The 20,382-nt window shown below is 38.2% G+C and overlaps 1 protein-coding gene across 2 annotated transcripts in view; it reads left to right on the top strand.

Moving 5' to 3' along the window:
- Positions 1-565: 565 nt before the first annotated feature.
- PCDH10 (protocadherin 10) overlaps positions 566-20,382 on the top strand; it is a 37,810-nt gene continuing 17,993 nt past the window's right edge. The window contains exons 1-5 of one of the 2 annotated variants that reach the window (XM_054561850.1): positions 566-3,292; positions 4,853-4,911; positions 5,475-5,581; positions 13,323-13,628; positions 19,815-19,855. In XM_054561850.1, the coding sequence (XP_054417825.1) occupies positions 668-3,292; positions 4,853-4,911; positions 5,475-5,581; positions 13,323-13,628; positions 19,815-19,855 (3,138 nt within the window). In that variant the 5' untranslated portion in view covers positions 566-667. Of the gene's footprint in view, positions 3,293-4,852; positions 4,912-5,474; positions 5,582-13,322; positions 13,629-19,814; positions 19,856-20,382 lie in introns of those variants that run through there. The other variant, XM_054561858.1, reaches the window with a different exon arrangement.

The following is a 20,382-nucleotide window of genomic DNA, read 5'->3' as shown; positions in this document are numbered from 1 at the left end:
GACATGAAAGCCCAAAAATTCAAATAGAGCGAAAGAGGGAAGAAAAAAAAAAATGCCAAGAAGAACATCCATCCGGAGAAATGAAGAGAATGAAAGTTTTATGCTGCAGAGCCGGTCTATGCTTTTCCGGCACAACATTCTCTCGCTGTTTTTAAGCCCTTTTGCATTTGCCCGCCGTTGACATTAAGAGGCATGTTCAGCGGTGCCGGCAGCATCTCTTCTTCCTTCTCCTCTTCCTCTTCATCTTCCTCCTCCTTCTTTCCCTCCTCCTCCTTCTCCTCCCATCAGCAAGAAGACAAACCGAGGACAGTCTTGAAATATCGGAATTTCCTCCTTGGGATTTGCCAGCGCCGCGTTGCGCCAAGACTGTCGGAATAAAGGACGCTGACTATTGTATTATTATTTTATTAATTGGTCAGTGGGAAGATTACAGATGAGGAAAGGGGACGCCTGTCACCCTTCCTGCGCTAAGACTGAAAAATGAGGCTGAATTGGGGGAAGTCCTAAAATGAAGCAAAAGGAATAAGATTTTTAAGGACAGAAAGACACAGGGGCCCCCCACATAGCGCACTTTTATTTGTATTTAATTTTTTTTTTTCTCGTAGTGGTGGGGGAGGTGATTGGGTGGCTGACTGGCTGCGGGAAGCTGCTTCCTTTCCCTTTGGAGATGATTGTGCTATTATTTGCCTTGCTCTGGATGGTGGAAGGAGTCTTTTCCCAGCTTCACTACACGGTGCAGGAGGAGCAGGAACATGGCACTTTCGTGGGGAATATCGCTGAAGATCTGGGCTTGGACATTACAAAACTTTCGGCTCGCAGGTTCCAGACGGTGCCCAATTCTCGGACCCCGTACTTGGACCTCAACCTGGAGACCGGGGTGCTCTACGTGAACGAGAAGATAGACCGCGAGCAAATCTGCAAGCAGAGCCCGTCCTGCGTCCTGCACCTGGAGGTGTTCCTGGAGAACCCCTTGGAACTGTTCCGGGTGGAGATCGAAGTGCTGGACATCAATGACAACCCCCCCTCCTTCCCGGAGCCGGACCTGACCGTGGAGATCTCCGAGAGCGCCACACCAGGCACCCGCTTCCCTTTGGAGAGCGCATTCGACCCAGACGTGGGCACCAACTCCTTGCGAGACTACGAGATCACCCCCAACAGCTACTTCTCCCTGGACGTGCAGACCCAGGGGGATGGCAACCGATTCGCCGAACTGGTGCTGGAGAAGCCGCTGGACCGAGAGCAGCAGGCGGTGCACCGCTACGTGCTGACCGCGGTGGACGGGGGAGGAGGGGGAGGAGGAGGTGAAGGAGGGGGAGGCGGCGGGGGAGGGGGCCTGCCCCCCCAGCAGCAGCGCACAGGCACGGCACTACTCACCATCCGAGTGCTAGACTCCAACGACAATGTGCCCGCCTTCGACCAACCCGTCTACACTGTGTCCCTCCCAGAGAACTCGCCGCCGGGCACGCTGGTGATCCAGCTCAACGCCACAGACCCAGACGAGGGCCAGAATGGCGAGGTCGTGTACTCCTTCAGCAGCCACATTTCGCCCCGGGCGCGGGAGCTCTTCGGACTCTCCCCGCGCACAGGCCGGCTGGAGGTGAGCGGCGAGCTGGACTACGAAGAGAGCCCGGTGTACCAAGTGTACGTACAAGCCAAGGACCTGGGCCCCAACGCCGTGCCGGCACACTGCAAGGTGCTCGTGCGAGTGCTGGATGCTAACGACAACGCGCCGGAGATCAGCTTCAGCACCGTAAAGGAGGCGGTGAGCGAGGGCGCGGCGCCCGGCACGGTGGTGGCCCTGTTCAGCGTGACCGACCGCGACTCGGAGGAGAATGGGCAGGTGCAGTGCGAGCTGCTGGGGGATGTGCCGTTCCGCCTCAAGTCTTCCTTCAAGAACTACTACACCATCGTGACCGAGGCGCCCCTGGACCGCGAGGCGGGGGACTCCTACACCCTGACCGTGGTGGCTCGGGACCGGGGCGAGCCGGCGCTCTCCACCAGTAAATCGATCCAGGTGCAAGTGTCAGATGTGAACGACAACGCACCGCGGTTCAACCAGCCGGTCTACGACGTGTATGTGACAGAGAACAACGTTCCGGGCGCCTACATCTACGCGGTGAGCGCCACGGACCGCGACGAGGGCGCCAACGCCCAACTATCCTACTCGATCCTCGAGTGCCAGATCCAGGGCATGAGCGTCTTCACTTACGTTTCCATCAACTCCGAGAACGGCTACCTGTACGCCCTGCGCTCCTTCGACTACGAGCAGCTCAAGGACTTCAGCTTTCAGGTGGAAGCCCGGGATGCCGGCAGTCCCCAGGCATTGGCTGGCAACGCCACAGTCAACATCCTCATCGTGGATCAGAACGACAACGCCCCTGCCATCGTGGCGCCCCTGCCGGGACGCAACGGGACGCCAGCGCGCGAGGTGCTGCCCCGCTCGGCGGAGCCCGGTTACCTGCTGACTCGTGTGGCCGCAGTGGACGCAGACGACGGCGAGAACGCCCGGCTCACCTACAGCATTGTGCGGGGCAACGAAATGAACCTCTTCCGCATGGACTGGCGCACCGGGGAGCTCCGCACAGCGCGCCGGGTGCCGGCCAAGCGCGACCCCCAGCGGCCTTACGAGCTGGTGATCGAGGTGCGCGACCACGGGCAGCCGCCTCTGTCCTCCACCGCCACCCTGATGGTGCAGCTGGTGGACGGCGCAGTCGAGCCCCAAGGCGGGGGCGGGGGCGGTGGCGGGGGGTCAGGGGAGCACCAGCGCCCCAGCCGCTCCGGCGGCGGGGAGACCTCGCTGGACCTTACCCTCATCCTCATCATCGCCCTGGGTTCGGTGTCCTTCATCTTCCTGCTGGCCATGATCGTGCTGGCCGTGCGTTGCCAAAAAGAGAAGAAGCTCAACATCTACACGTGTCTGGCCAGCGATTGCTGCCTCTGCTGCTGCTGTGGCGGCGGGGGCTCGACCTGCTGCGGCCGGCAAGCGCGGGCGCGCAAGAAGAAACTCAGCAAGTCTGACATCATGCTGGTGCAGAGTTCCAACGTACCCAGCAACCCGGCCCAAGTGCCGGTGGAGGAGTCCGGGGGCTTTGGCTCCCACCACCACAACCAGAATTACTGCTACCAGGTCTGCCTGACCCCTGAGTCCGCCAAGACCGACCTGATGTTCCTTAAGCCCTGCAGCCCTTCTCGGAGTACGGACACTGAGCACAACCCCTGTGGGGCCATCGTCACCGGCTACACCGACCAGCAGCCCGACATCATCTCCAACGGAAGCATTTTGTCCAACGAGGTAAGGCTGAAGCGAAAAGACCACCATCTCTCATCTCCTCCATCTGAGAGCCTCCTCTAGCCCGGCCCTTGTTATCTCTGGTGCACTGTGTATTTATTTTTAGGATATTAGCTTATTTGTATCTTTGTGGAGGTGGGAAGGGGGGATCACCCTCTTTCACCCCTTTGTGTGTAACCTAACTACGCGTTGTCCCTGATTTTCTGCGCTCCACCCCTCCACGTTTATTTTCATTCCCTCCCCTTGGTGCTCGCTACCTTGGACCTTCTTTCTTCCCTCTGGCATCTTTGCTTTAAAACCCTAATCCCCGCTCACTCTCAGTCGTTTCCCTTTTCGGAAATCTGGGAGTGAAGGGGCAAATGGGAGGGGACAGAGGGAAATGGGGTGGGGGAACTTGCTGGCACTGGCAAAGGTCTTTTTCTCTTCGCGTTTGTCACAGGCATTAATAAAGTTAAAATTGTTTCGCCCTGTTTATCAATGCTTTCGTCGCGTGTAAAAGTAAGCTATAGATTGTTTAACTTTGCACAGTTGTCTAAACTCGAATGCATGTCGTAGTGAATGAGCTATCAGATTCTTGTGCTCTGAACTCGGGGTGCAGAGAAGCCTTCAGTTCTGCTCCGGACAGCATTTACAGATGCTCTTGAAGCCGAAGGCCCACACAGTGTGAATTTGAATGAAGTTGCTTTGGCACAAACCCCTGTAAGCGTAAACTAAATGGAAGGCTTAAACGATGATTGTCTTAAATATATCTTTTAGCTAACAGTCACCTCCTTGACACTGCTTTTTCATACATCACTGTTGTTGGCTTTCTTCATCAAAGAACTTGGCTTGTCAATTCTGGTTTCTTAAAAGATGGAGAAGTGGCAAAGTTGGAAGGAGGGAGGGAGAGGGAGAAGAGAGTTGATTTATGTATTAAAAAAAAAAAAAAAGTTTGACCAGAAGAGGCATGTGGGTGGTGGAGGAGGGAGGAGCATGAAGAGGGGTTTTGGAGGGGGAAAGATTTTGGCGGGAGGGAGGGTTATGAACTCCTTCCTTGGCAGGTTATTTTATTTATTTGAGTCTTAGATATCATTGACTTTCATGAATATTTGTACAGCTCATTTGTATCTTAAGCACATTTTGAAAATAAACAACAAAATAATTCCATAAAACATCCAAACTTTTTGATTATTGAGCGTGCTGTTTTTCTTGTGTCAATCAGGGTGCACCTAAACACTTTTTTAGGCCATTGAAAGAAAGACTGCAGAATATACCTAGGTCGGCTCTGAGAGTCTCTGAGTCCCAGCTATGAGGTCATTTGCATTCTCAAAAACCCCCACACATTGAAAAATGGCCTTTTATTTCCGCATTTTTTTTAAACCTGTACTGAAAACCTAGACTGGCGTGTCTTTACCTGCCTCCCTGCTCTCACCCAGCAAGAAGGGCTGAGTTCTGCGAGCAATGTAGAAATTCATGCAAACGTACACAATTACTTAAGCTCGAATTAGTTCCTAACCTCAAAAGCAGACTATTAGTTAAGCCCTTAGCATTCAAATGCTCTTGATTTATTTATTTTTTTCCTAGACTAAACACCAGAGAGCAGAGCTCAGCTATCTAGTTGACAGACCTCGCCGCGTTAACAGGTATGAAGTTCTTCTTCTTCTTCTTCTTTTTTCTTTAGCTTGGTGTATAGACAAGCTGCTACCTGCTACAAGTAGGAATTAGGTATATCATTCAATATTAAGATACAAAACGCTTTCGATTAAGGCAGGTCATAAATACTAATTATGTTGTGTTTCCTAGATAATACATTAAAATATGGGTATATTTTATTTATATAGAAGCTACTAAATGTATTTGAATATTTTGTCAGTTTTCACTCCTACAGTGCTTCAGGTAGTCTTCCTAATTATTCCGGGGGGGGGGTGTGTACACACACATGCTGTATAAAAATAATATAACCATAAACTTAGCTCCAATCATATAATACTGCCTAAACTTTACGTGCCTTAAAGGGCTCCAACTGCCTGCTAATTTTACAGAGTTAGGCTTAAGGTGATAAAAACAGGCATCATGCAGAAATAAAGCCAGCCGAGAGGCCTATGAATCTGCAGCGCCACCAGTGACCATGTGGTGGCAGAAGAATGTTTTCTGTGTCACTTCACCTTTTTCTAAAATTCCAATATTCACGTTTTTGCACTTCTAGTTCTGCATTCCAGGAAGCTGACATAGTGAGCTCCAAGGACAGCGGTCATGGAGACAGTGAGCAGGGAGACAGCGACCACGATGCCACCAACCGTGGCCAGTCAGCTGGTGAGTGCGATCAAAGGGCCATCGGCATGCTGACCTTCATAATCAAAAAAAGAGAAATCCGGAAAAGATGATGTTCTAGGCAATTCCTTTGTAAATTTCATGTTGGTGCCTCTACAGAAATGCATGGTGTCATCCTATGTTGATAAGTATATACTCAAAGAGGGTTATCGAAATAGAATGTTCCTTTGGACAGTTAAAGTTAGACATTCATTATGGAATGTGTTAGAATACGAAGTATTTCTTCCTTATCTAATGTGCTTTAATGGAATTATAGTGCGTGCCCAAAGCCAAAGATCCCTTACCTGGGCCAGCCCCCAGTCTTCAGTCAATTAAGGTATTATTAGACTTGTTTGTGGATGAGGTAACTGAAGATGAATGAAATTGATTGACCTGCACAAGGTCACAAGAGGATAAGTGGATGACTGGAGACTAGTACCCACATTTCTTGCTGTCCAGACAGTGCATTTTGTATGTCACCAAGTAGTGAATGAGAGAATGAATGGTGATTAAAAGGCCCAAATAGGTTGAAAGCAGGATTTCCAACCCTGGGTTCTTCGGTTTCAGGTCTTTGGAGGACTTTTGATAGCTTGTATTTTTTGAAGAGTGCTACATTTCCTCATCCTTTCAACTGAGTTCATGACCTGTCAAAAAGTTGGACTTTGTGTGTATTTATATGTGGGCTTCATGGTTGTACTGCAGGGCTGCAATGGGGTACATATTTTTAAAATTTATTTTACCCTTATATTTTGCTTTACTTTTTCTATATAAATTTAATCTTCACATTTTATAGGACCCGGATAACTCCAATTACTAATGCATAAAGGCAACCCTTAAGGGAAATAAAATACGTACCTTAAAATAATGAAAATCATTTCATAAAATTTGGTTTTCTTTTTGTTTTCTTTGCATGCCAGCTAAAAGGGTGATTGCTGATTTTTTTTTTTTTTTTTTTTTTTTACTTTTTCTTTTCTGAATAAGTTTTGTTTATCTGACACAGAAGAAAACGGAAAGGGACGTCAACCCTTGTAACTTCTAAGAATGTCCGTTTTTGGACCGTCTCAGGATCCAACTCCTTTCACTTACAATTTGAGCTTTATTTTGGCTAATGGCAATAGCAGAGAATGATAGGGTCCTCATTTCCAAGCTGCCATTGGTCCTCGAGAACACCCATTCCTCAACACACTTGGTGGACCTCCGAATGGTCCGAATAGCGCTGAGGCCCGGTGTCAAAGGGCAGGCCACGCCCCACGGTCGCCTGGCAGCAGTGGCGGCTGCAAGCCTAAGACTGGGCTAATGTGTGCTGTGTCTGAGGCCGCCTCAGGCTTGGGAAACACAGGCAGGAGGAGGGGGGGGAAGGCTGCTCAAGGGTCTCTTTATATTGCTGCAAGTCATTAACATGCAGACCTAATGAGACTTGAGAACTGCCAAGAAACCCCGGAGGTCCCTGCCCCTTGCGGGCCTTCACGCTAAGTGAACAGAGCATCTATTTAGTGTCTGGGAACCTGACAACAAACCAGATCTTGCCAGAAGTTTATATTTGAGTACAAAGTCCCTTTTATTTTTGGCCTATATGTGGCATATGATTTATTGTTATCTTTAAGAAGCTGTACATTTAGAATTGTGCATTCCTAGTCTTTTCTTGGGGTTTCTCACTTAACAGTCTTTCAAAACTTTTAAAACAAAATCTTTAATATTAAAAACAGACTATCTGCTGCATGCTTCCAGGGATGCACTTTATTCCTTTCCCACTCCCCCACTTGGCTTTTTTCTGTGGCACTCCAATCTCAGGGAACATTTCAATTAGTTTAGTCCCTCAGACATAATGAGCTATAATAATCTAACCAAAGAAAGAAAAATGAATAAACATCTGCAAAAAACCCACTAAATTTGGAAGATGGATGGGGATCTATCCTTGCCCATGTGCCTTCCCAGTAGCTATTTTATTTCACAGGCCCTCCGTTTTGCCATTTGGGTAATGTTTCTCTCAAATTGTTTGAGATGTCAAAGCATTAAAAGGGAAAGTAAAATGCCAAATTGTGTTCTGAAAAAAACAGTTTTAAAAAGTAAAGGGATTTTTTTTCTTTATCAAAGTGGCAATTTTTTCCCCTCTCTTTAAGTTTTAAAATCTGTAAAAGTATTATGGAACTTACAATCTGTGTATTTCATGAGCAGTCCTGGGGCAGCCACTACATACTGGGCACAAAAGAGCTGTTTCAGAATTGGCATCGCACACTTGTGTTAAGAAGTGATCGCACCTTTGGGTGCTGAGTTGCAGTCAGTTTTAATATGTCTAATCTTATTTTAAGAATGATTCTGAGTGTTTTCTTTCAAGTGCAAAACCTTACGTGCAGAGAATTAAAATACTTTTACTTAATGCTTTTTTCCAGTCATACTGATAGCGCATACTGTAAATCCCGCACCAAGTAGCTAGAATATTTTCTGAAAGTTCAGCCCATTTCAGGTAATTACGTACATCTGTTTTATGTCCTTGAAAAGTCAGGTATTAATGATCTTCCAATGTTGCAATATTTAGGAAATTTTCATAGCACATCTATTTTTAGGTTTAGGATATGAAAACATTTTGTACTACTAAGCAAATCCTACTCAGCTGGATTTTATGGGGGATAGGTCAGATTATCAAGGCAAAATTACTCTGGAAAGATACAGATTCTGAAATCTCTTCTTTAATTTGTACCTCGTTCCATACTGCATTTCCTATACTATTTAGCTTAGTGCTTCACCTGTATAATCCCCACTTTCTTTTCCTATGCTCACATTACTTTGTATGCATTTAGTTAGATATGCCTTCCATTTATTCTTCTATGAATAGTTTTCTTTTTTGTTCTGTCCCCACCCCTCCTCCACTTGTCCTCATTCTAAGCCATTTGCAGTCACCAATTTTGTTCATAGAAGGGCTTTAAATACAGAGGCAGCTGCACAGAGAATCACATAAGCTTTTTCAGTTTTCCACTGCACCTGGCTCCATGTGTGAAATTCTTCGGCTTGACCACTGCTCTGTGGCACTTTTTTCTCTAGCCTTGTCAAGGTGCTTTCCGTTTTTTTCAGTGCACTATTGATGTATTGGTTAGATATGGCTGAAGTCCAAGGAGATGTGGTAAACGCATGCATAAATCATCACAAGAGGAAAAACTGATTAATCACAGCTTAAATGGCTAGAGAAAGTCTAAGTGGATTTTTAAAGAAATATGTTTTAAAATTTGTTTTTTATATCATTAGATTAAAAGATAAGCTTTTTTATCTCATTTATAATACTGATACACCATTTTTTGCTGTATTTTCTTATATTATTGGAGGTACATCTAAGGAGATGTATCAAGTTGTAAGAAGTTTTATTTTCATTTAAAATACTTACAATGTGAATAATACTAGGATAAATTATGAATTTATTGTTAAAAATTGTGGCTTCTTAAAAATATAATGAAGAGGAGAACCCTAATAAGTGATTTCATTAATGTTACTTGTTATAGTTTACTTCAAAGTGTAAAATTGTTCATGTTAATTTTTTTTTTACTTATAAGGGAACTCATTCTCTAAATGTATTTATTTCTTAACTCATTATTATGAGATTAATACTTGATATATATTCAAAAATGTGTCTATACATTTAAACATAAAATGATTTAAATTATTAATATATTCGAAGCAGGAGACAAATTATGTTATGAAATATATTAACCCATTGCTCAACTACAACAATATTACCAAGAATCCTTGACTTACCATAAATGTAAGACCGCTTTTCAAACTCCAACAAGAATTTAGACACTGGCAAAATTTTTGGCTTTGTAGGTAAAATGAATTTACACCATTGTTTGCAAAAGCTTTTATTAAAGTTTCTGGTGAAAATCAGAGCTATAACTTGATGTGAAGAGATTTATAATTAGAATAATATATAACATAAAATGTTGACAGAAAATGAAGAAAAATATAAACATTGGGGGAAAATCATGATATACATGTTTCAGATTTTCATGATTGAATTACGATGATAAATATCTGTCTCCAAACCACATTCTTCTAAAAATTATACAAATTTTTGTGGTTTTATTTAATAACTCTGTTTTCCAGTGGTATGTGATTAAAGGAAGACTGGCAATTTAATAAAAAATTAATTGTTGATTTTTTTAAAAAATTAACTTACCATGTTTTGAAAAAAATTAAACACTTTTAATGAAAGTTTGATGCATGAGAAAGACACATACACACAGTTTTGTATTATTACATTCACCAGGACACAGTACAAGTTGAATACAAATATAATATTTTTGAAATTACAGTTTGTTCTCAGTGGTAATATCACTGTCTTTGACTGTAAGGGACAAGTTACTTGCCAGTTACAAAAGACATATTTTAAAATTTGTCTAAATATATCTATGCATAACAGGCAGTCTATCACATCAGCTGTCATGCCTGGTAGAACAGATTATTTCTGAGAAGTGGAGAAAATAAATAAGTAGGAGAAGAAATTGGAAGTTAAATATATATATAGAGAGAGAGATTTCATAGAAACTACCATACCTTCAAAACTGAGGTTTGTTCTGTATTTTTCTGCTATACAAATCCTACAGGTACTATAGTAAGGGCATTTGAATGAGGACAAAAAAAAAATCAAGTTAAATTTATTTTCTCTTGGGACGTCAATTTGAGCCATTGAAAAATCCCCAGAGCAATGTGAATTTTAATGTTATTTTAATTGTCACATGTTAAAATATCTAGCATTCCTGGGTGTCATATAGTCATTTATCACAACAAAACAAATATATCTTTGCTTATTTGGTCATTAAAATAATATATTTAATAGAGTTAACGATAAATGAAAAAAAAAGATAAAATAATGTTAATCTTTCAATGGCTCCTTAAGGTGAGGATAGGTAATGGGAGAAATTTATTTCGTTCTCAAACAATACATCTAAAAATCAAATGAAAAAAATCCATTTTCAATAATGTTTTTGTAACTTTAGTTAAATGTACTAATGTACTATTTATGTTGTTTAAAAATTGTTTCTGTGATATTTTCCTTGCTATGTGTACACTTCCCTTATCAGTAAAACTGGTAAAACATATTCATGTATAATTTGTGCCACCTTATCTTTCCTTCTAGCTATATAAAGCTGTGTGTTAACTAAGAACATTATTTATTTTGTTTCTTCTGGCAAATAACATTCTTCCAACCGAAAACTTCAGCTTCTTTCACCACTCTTCTTACGCACATGTATATTCTGTATGGGTTCTCAATTCATGAGGACTTTATTATATCATCTGAGAGAATCTTAACTAGCCTCTAATAATTAAAAGAGGCAGAACACTTTACACTTCAAGAGAAGAAAGTAGGTGCAATTAAATATAAACTACCCGTAAAAACAAGTTCTACTAAAAGTACCTCCTAACATAGTTAAACAACTGCATAATAATGTTGAAGGACTAGTTTCATTAAAATTTTTCTGTGTGACATTATCATACTCATAATTATAGGCGTACTGGGGCACAGGTCCTCCGAAAGTTGTGAAAGATTGTTAATGGTTTTGTGGTACATTTAAAATGATATTTTTCACTCATATGGGAAAAAATTGTTTTAATTCTAAATTTTGCATTAGGTACCCATTTTTATCAGGATCAATAATACAATTCTACCTTAACATTTGAATAATTCTATCAACTTCAAATTTAATATAACTTGAATTTATTTTTTAAGTAAATAAGCACTGATAATAAATTTGCTCTTCACAGTCATTTCATCTATTTAAAAAAGCCTTCCCCTCACATTATACATAAGGAGCATCATAATATGAACTTCTCCGGTTCTCTAGCTTCTACCTTCCTGGTATGGCAGTGTCTAGTAGTGACATTCTTTCCCCTCTTCTCTTTTTCCCTCTACATAGCTCCTTGCAGAAATAGGATAAAGAACTGACCTTTGGTGTCTTGGGAAACACTGAGATGTTTTACATGCTGTTCTCAGCCTGGACCTTATCCCAGCTTCGGCTCACGTTTCTATTCCTCAACAGTTCACTGATCAGTAATTTATTTGCAGACTTATGCATGACAACTGTCAATGGAATGTTATAATCAAAGTTAGACTTTGCATTATACATAGTTTAATTTAAATTTTAAAGAGTCATTATAAAGTGAGATTAATATATGATAAGAAGCCCGGTGTTATTTCCTTAAACATAATTTACATAATCAATGGTTCTTAATTCATGGATAACCTAGAGGGTTGGTGATTTTGAAAAATTATTCTCTTTATTGTATATATACAGATGTTAACATATTCATGCACACAAGTAAGTCAGTGTGTGACAGAATACCATCAGGGATTTAAAACTGAAACTTGCTCAAGAGCTCAAATCACTTATGATGTCTGTGGAAGAAACAATCAAGTGTGTTCATTACATAAATACTACTCTGTTGGTTAAACCAATAAGAACAATCTCATGAAGAATAAGCATGCAGTCTAATTTCTTACATACAGACCAATCTTACTTTGGTTATTTCAAATTGACCATGTTTAAAAACATATTCGATAAATGTGTTACTATATTTAGAAAAACATTAAAATGCAATCTTAGTTTATGACTTGTTCTGCATTAGTTCTAATTATCAAAATGAATATGAAATAGTATTCTGTAGCTCTCAAAATTGTGATGCTTTGCTTAAGTAACTGAACGAGCTTTCTTGAGCCAAAATCAGATAGTATGTAATAGTCTTGTTAATCTATGGGAGACAATGAAACTTGAAGTTGACATTTGAAATCTTCACACAGCAAATCCTTACTTAACATCATTGTAGGTCCTGTGGACCGACATATAATAAACCAGTTATACCATAGGCTGATTAATAAAAAAGAGTTACTTTCCTATACCATCTCTTCAACATTATAACAAAATGATGAAACATTATTCAAGGACCTGCTGTATTCTGGGATTAGTAAGCAAATGGTCTGCGTGGACTAGGATCAGTGTTTTCCAATATAGAACAACTAATAAGGTATTTGTCAATAGTATCTGCAGTTGACTCACATTGCACTTGGTTACCTTGGTTTCACTAATTACAGTCATTAGTTCTGGTTTAGTCTAAGGAGGGGAATGATGAGTGTAGTAATATGGGCTACCAGAGTGTCATTGAGAATTATCTTTTAGGAAGTAATTTCCTAGGAACCTAGGGAAGCATGTCCTTGGACATTCATAACATCTTATTTCATTCTTGCTATTTACTGGTTTATCAATATATATGCCAGTTTTCTGTTGAATTTCATTTTTTGTACCATGTTCAGATTTCACAATCTAAATATCAGCTTCAGTGCTTTGTGTATTTCTTCTAACTTTCCTTCTAACGAAAAATTGTCAGGTGAGTTATTATCATTAAAGATTTATGGATGATGAAAAGTTTACACTTCTTTTTCTTTTTTTCTGTTATGAACTTCACCAGAGATTTTTAAAAAGTATTCATTCTTTTTCTTCTCATCATTTCCCAAGTATTTACAAAATTTAGAGCCAGTATATTTTCTCCAATACACCAAGTAGTGTAGAAACACCTATCTCAGAAGACTTTTTGCCAAAAGTCTTACCCTTGACAAAATAAAACAGAGTTTTGGTTCCTGTCAGGTTAAGACAGGCCCCTTGTGAAGACTTCAGACATCACTCTTTGTGCTGCCTGTAATCCTTCACTGCTGAGCCACGCTGGCAAAGCCTGCATCTGCAGTCTCTCTCTTTCCTGCTCACAGGTATGGATCTCTTCTCCAACTGCACCGAGGAGTGTAAAGCCCTCGGCCACTCAGACCGGTGCTGGATGCCTTCTTTTGTCCCTTCTGATGGACGCCAGGCTGCTGATTACCGCAGCAATCTGCACGTTCCCGGCATGGACTCTGTTCCAGACACCGAGGTGTTTGAGACTCCGGAAGCCCAGCCTGGGGCGGAGCGGTCCTTCTCCACCTTTGGCAAGGAGAAGGCCCTTCACAGCACCCTGGAGAGGAAGGAGCTGGATGGACTGCTGTCTAATACACGAGCGCCTTACAAACCACCATATTTGAGTAAGTATTACATAAAAGGCTGTATCAAAGTATTCCCCTTGAAGAAATCAAGTTCAACACGTCATTCTTCTTAATAAAAAGAGAGTTCAAGTTGTTTTCAGAAACAAGGATAACAGTGACCCTTGGATGCAGGCAGCACTTTACTATGGAAAAATGAATATACTTAACAGGAAGATAGGCTTCCGTGTTAGGACATGCTTGTTGACAACAATCAAAAACAATACTTCTGATGTTGTTGAAAACATTTTTCAAGTGCTCTTCATATTTCCTTTGAATATTGCTCTCTTACACGTTTTTTGAAGGGCTTAATCAAGATAGAAAAACATCTTATTACACTTGAGTCGCTGAGAGATCTCATTTTCTTATTGATGCCAGCGTTTTTGCCTAATCACCCTTTTACCATAGTGACATCAAACACATTATGCTAAATTCAGAAACCAGTGCAGACTTCACTTTGACCATGCAACATGGTTTAGCAACATGTTGGTATGGATTCTAGCTTGATTCAAACCAGAGGAAATGCATGATGAAAGCAATGTCCTCATTTATTTAAAATAACAGAGTCTTGTAGCATTGAAGCTTTGATAATTTCACTCCTCTCTTTCAATCTTGGGACTGTATTCTTTAAGTGGATTGTTTTATACAACCACTGTGAAAAATAAAAATGTTTTGAGATTCCCTGTAGAATATTTCCTTTGAGGATCTTAATAATGAAATTATACGATTTATTGTCTGCTACATAGAAATATTTTCCTTTTAGTGGATAAATGCTACTGACAATTCAATATTTTGGTCAAACCACATGATGACTTTTATGAAATGGGATGAAAAAAATAAAAGAACGTATATATTAGCCTGTATGAATATAAATGTGAAAGGCATGGATTGAATCCACTGAAGATGTGGCTACTACTCTGGCCATTGATAATAAAAATACATGAGTGTCACATGATTAAAGAGTGGATCTGCCATCAGATGCATACATTGTGATGGCAGCAATGATCACATGTTGTTATAGGAAGGATCATGTTCAGCTTTTCACATTATTTAGAAATGCCATTACCTTAGCATGATATAGTATTTTAGCATTTCAGAACCAAAGAATTGTGCTGCCCTATAAATAATTATTTGTTTTGGTTTATTTTCAAAGTTATAAAATACAAGGTAAACAAACACTTAATGAAAGAAAAGTATTGAAATATCTAACATAATAATAAATGTGTAAGTTGAATGCTAAAGTCCTGAAGTTTAACTTAAACATCTACACACATTAGTGTTTTAAAGTCGCCTAAAATCAAATTTTAATCAATGTGAACTACGGTGCAGCCTTTTGTCCTCAAACTGAACTCTTGATTTTAAATATTGTTATCAAAAAACAAGCTTTTCCAATTTTAAATAACATATTCTCACTTTAAGAATATACATTGTAGATATACGTTATCAATGATTTCAACACAAAAAAAAGGTCAAAAAACATATGATTCAGAGTAACTCAAATTTGTATTTTTAAATACACACAAATATTTCTCTGTTAGTATATATCAATTGGTGAGACTTCATCAAATACCTGAAAAAAATTGATTCACCCTCTTTTGCTCATAGTGAGTATAAATTCTGATGAAGTTTTACTTGCATATAGAAGTGAAAATTTAAACATTTACAAATGTATTTTCTTCTCTGACTAGTATTTCTCTTTAAGTATCACAGTAACAATTTAATACAAATGTTAATGCTGCATATATTTTAATGAAAAGTTATCTAACCCCTAAGAATCCAGTGTTTTCATTTAGAAACTTGACTTCAGAAATTAGGAGATATGTTGGTAGTTATGTATATTGCTAGAAATCAAAGACTGTCTATTATTTTAACAAGAGAATTGCATTTGTTTGCATATTATCCAGGTATGTATTAGAATAAATTAGTTCTTAATAGCAATTTATTTTTCCTGTTTTAGCCAGTTCATATTGCTCGAAATACTGGGTTTGGGATGAATTGTGACCTGGATGAAAAATAAGTAGAACAATAGCTATTTTGTTTTTACTTGTGCTGTCTTTAGTTTCTCCTATAATTTTAATCACATCTGAATTTTTTTAATTTCTAGTATTTAATGTCATCTTAGACTCACATGGTATCTTCAAAATTATATCATGGCTCTGATTTAATAGCCTTAGTCAATTTTATGGTTAATCTAATAGTACAAACTGTAATCCAAAACCATCCCTGACCATTTTGCCCTCCAAATTCACATGGTAATAGTTGTTAACAGTTGTTTCATTTATCATTGGCAAAGGAAATATCCTCATCTTCTAAATTGAAAAGCACATCCCTTATGTAATTAAGGAAGCTAAAAATTGACACTAATTACTTGTTTTTAATCAGAATGTTTAAATAATTACTGAGGTGGCAGTTTTTCTTTTACTAACCATGCATTTAGTTTTATAATGAACATTATGTACATTTTGATGTTCAGAAAAGTCACTGTATATTTAGTTATTTTGCAAAGCTCTAAAAAATGTCTAACGAGGTTACCACTGTCATTCATGCAGTGATGGCAGGGAAATAGTGATAGGCTTAGTAACACAAGTGAGATCATCGTCCATACTCAAGAACTTTCCTTTCCTATACCTCTGATTGCTAAGATTGAAATTCAAAATTTCAATAGCAAAAAGACTCAGTAGGAAACTGACTCTTACACAAGGGTAGGTATATATACAAATTAAAAAATGTACTTTGTGTTTTTAATAACTAAATACAGTCATGCTTCCTTAGAAAAGGTCCATGAAGAGTATGCATGATGCATTTAATGAAAATACAACTTATATTTTTAATCAGGAGTAATTTTGAAAACACATCTATAATACTTGCCTTGTTAGTCATGAGCACTTTCTCTTATTTTTGTTACAGTGTTGTCATTTGTTAATATTCTGACAAAAACCAAAGGGACACACTGAAAAATTGAGGAAAGAAATTTCAACATGTAGAATATGTTTATAATAATTTAAAATCAACACAGCATTTTGATTTATTTTAAAATATTAATAAATTTCAGCTTAACCTCACTTTTAATTAGTAGAGTAATAAAAATACCAGCCCTGGTTAGTGTGGTTCAGTAACCTGAGTTTTGGACTTTGAAGCAAAGGGTCACTGGTTCGATTCCCAGTCAGAGCACTCGGCCTGAGTTACGGGCCAGGTCCCCTTTGGGAGGTGCATGAGAGGCAATCACGCACTGTTGTTTCTCTCCTTCTCTTTCTCCCTCCCTAACCTCTCTAACAATAAAAAAATAAAATCTTTAAAAAACACTAAAATATTGCTTTAACTTTTATTTTTAAATTTAAAAATAACATTGCATTTTTATCACAATGAATGAAAGAATTTAGAATTATAGGCATCTTAAAATAAATTAGTCTTTCAAGTGATGCAATAAGTTACATAAAACAAACTGGATTGTTTCAGTAAATAAGAAACAAAAATAATTTAATTTTAAGAATATAATCAGTAAAAGTTATATAATTTAGAAAAACCCAATAATAAAACAGTATCTTTAATTTATTTTTGTAATAATTCTTGCTTATGATTTTGGCTTGACATTGAACATCATCTTGTAAGGTTTTTGTCAGTAAACAACTATGGCTTTCAGTAACTAATCAGCTGAACAATACAGAACTAAAGGTATAAGTATTTGTAAAATTGTTGCTTTCTTGTCAGTGAGCACAGTCCCTGAGAGTTGAAGATAACCGTAAGATAATCAAAGAAATTTTTAAAAAAAATATTTGTAAGAACCTTTTGTTGGATGAAGTCATACAATACTAAATTATATTTAATAAAGGGAAAAACTGCACCGATATAATTATTTTTAAACTATAAATCCATGAAATTTTCTAAAATCACAGGACTATAGGGAACCACCTGTTCAAAATTGTCACGGCGCATTGTCTTCAGATCCGTGGAGTTAGCCGTAGGCCAAAATATCACACTAGCTGTTTTCTGACCTAACTTTAGTTTTGCCTACTTTTGAGCCTTTTTGGAATGTCAATGCTACTCATCCATGTCGTAACATAAGAAAAGGCATCAGGGCTTCAAAACATCGCGTTTAAACTATTGTTGATACTTTACCTAGGCTTTGTTTTTAGTAAACCCCAATTTGGGAAATTTGGGCATCTATATTAATTCTATTGAAGACTTAAAGTTGTTTTGTTTGTTTTTTTTCTAAATTGAAATTGTAGAACGTGTTTTGTTTAGTCACGTCTCTTCCAATCCCTTCATGACCTCAATCTGCCTTTTGTACATTTTTGTCATTTGTTGAACTCAATTGTGTGGTAAGAGCATACATATAATTCAAAATCAAACTTTTTTATTTATACTCATTATCCTCATATTTACATACCCCTGTGTAGTGTTTTCTCTAAGATTTGTAAATTCCTGTAGTCTCATAAAGATAACATCACTTTATCAAATATTCGAGTCCACAAATAAGTATTTTTATACATGGCCTTTTTAACATTTCCGTCTCATAGGATCCATGCATCATTAAATGAAGGGGCATCCTTTTCCAGAGTTTTTTCTTTTCCAGTAGATGTTTTTTTTTTGTTCCGTTGAGTTGTGTTACTTTTTTTATTATTACCTATTTCTGAGATTTTTTCTCTCTCACTATTTTTTATAATAACATAACTGGACTTGTAAACTTAACTAATTTTCTCACTGTTTAGTGTATCTATTTGTGACAAATCTCTGGTCTTTCAATCACAGTAGTTTTTCTATTTTTCCATTAAATTCCTTTTCTCAGGAATTAACACCTAATTCTCTCATGATCAAAATAGTTCATTCTTTTCAACTCTGTGAACAGGAACAGATGATAACTCAATCAGGAAAATATCCAACCTCAGTTTATATTTTCTATATATTTACTGCAGAACTTAGTATTCACTGAATTTTATAATATTTTACTTTGAAATAGGTGATCTATTCACAATACATGTAATTACCTTAGTTAACTGATGCAACATCTGACTGGAACCTCCCTATAATGCTAGATAAATGAGATATAATCATGCTCTTTATTCTAGATAACTGAGATATAGCAATGTTCATTATTCTTTAGTTGTTGGTTAATGGTTTGCCTCAACTAATATGGTTTAATGTGAAAGCTATAAAAAACTTCTGAGGTGCAGACAGAAAACAGAGAAATTTGCACATCTGGTAACTTCTAGGGGCAACTGCTTTTTACTTATTCAGACATCAGTGCTTTTGTGATGTCACATGTTATTTAAAATCTGGACCTTTGGGTGCTTTGGAATGAGCAGTATGCAATACCCTTGGGGGGTATTTAGACTGACTACCCAACTCTGTATCTTATAAATGCTAAATAATGATGTGATGAAGAACGAATGAATGAAAGAGTGTTTTAAAGTACCCAGGTTGCCTTCAGTGCTGTCATCATATTTTCTTTGACATACACGTCTGTACACAAACTTTTTGATATGTCTAGGCAAGTTTTCTTTTTTTCCTTCCAATTTAAAAAAATGATTTTTTGAACGTATAAATTAGTGATATTTCTCTCTTGCTATTACCTACAATTTTTTTCATGAGGGGAAGAAGATTTTGAACTCATCCAAAATATTAAAATAGACCAAACCACGGTGTTTATAAAATATGATGAAATTTTTTAGTATTTTGAGATTTTAAATTTCTTTTGATTTGCTCTTAGAACTTATTTCATATTCTAAGGAGGAGTTAATTTGTTTTGTATTTCTTGACTCTCTTAGAGTTTATTCCCCTTTCGTAACTGGTCTATGAGACAATCTTTCTTTTACATGTTTTATTTACTAAGAGCTTTCATATTTTAGTTCCCATTTTTTACTTTTTATAAAGCTTATAAGTATATACTTTCCCCTGTTTGATCCTTTTTTCTTCTTATTTGATTTCCACGCAGGATTTACTTCTTTGCATGTGATTAATTATATTATTGGATTCTCAGAGATATAACTCTATAGATTATTATACATTTTTAAGGGCCTATAGAGAAGACAATTGATAAAGATAATTTATATCTTTATTCAATAGTTTACACTCCTTGGTATGTGAGTCTTCATCTATTATTTAAAGCAGTTTAGTCATACATACTTTGTAAGTTACTGAGTTAACATTTCACTTATTAATATTATGTATATACCTCATTTTATATTACAGATCACTTCCATCCTCTTTCTTATTTTGTACATTGGAAGTAAATTCATATATGCATTTGTTCATCATGTGAGCGTAACAAAGGAAGATTATCCATTAAAATAGAAATAGAATTATTCACTGAAAAGGAGTATCTACCTGGGAATTTTTCCTGCCTCATCAAACTGAAGACTTATGGGTCAAAATTTAAATGCATTAAATTACAAAGATATTGTAAATAGTCTGGAATATACAAATCAATTGCTTATAAATATCATTAAACATTATTTAATACTCAATGTGCCAGACTTTTTTTGGGTGAGTCTGTGTCTTATGAAATCCTTTTAATAGGAATTAGATAATGCCATTTAGACAAGGTAGCTTGGAAACTGCTTTGGTCTGTGAGGTTCAAGATTAAATAATAGTACTGAATCAAGACTAAACTCAGCATAATGAGTCCATTTAATGTTTCCCAAAGTATAATAAAAATCAGGGCAGTGTTATATGGAGGTCCAGTAACAGTCTCTAATTACAGCATTAGTGATCCCTAATTACCTACATCAGTTTAGGTGGAGAGACTACAGGAGCTTTT

The sequence above is a fragment of the Pteronotus mesoamericanus genome, unplaced genomic scaffold, assembly GCF_021234165.1.
Source record: "Pteronotus mesoamericanus isolate MK-2021 breed Mesoamerican mustached bat unplaced genomic scaffold, CSHL_Meso_final contig_163, whole genome shotgun sequence".
Taxonomy (NCBI): domain Eukaryota; kingdom Metazoa; phylum Chordata; class Mammalia; order Chiroptera; family Mormoopidae; genus Pteronotus; species Pteronotus mesoamericanus.
The sequence above is the reverse complement of the archived record's forward strand: the minus strand, read 5'-3'. Positions and strand labels throughout refer to the sequence as shown.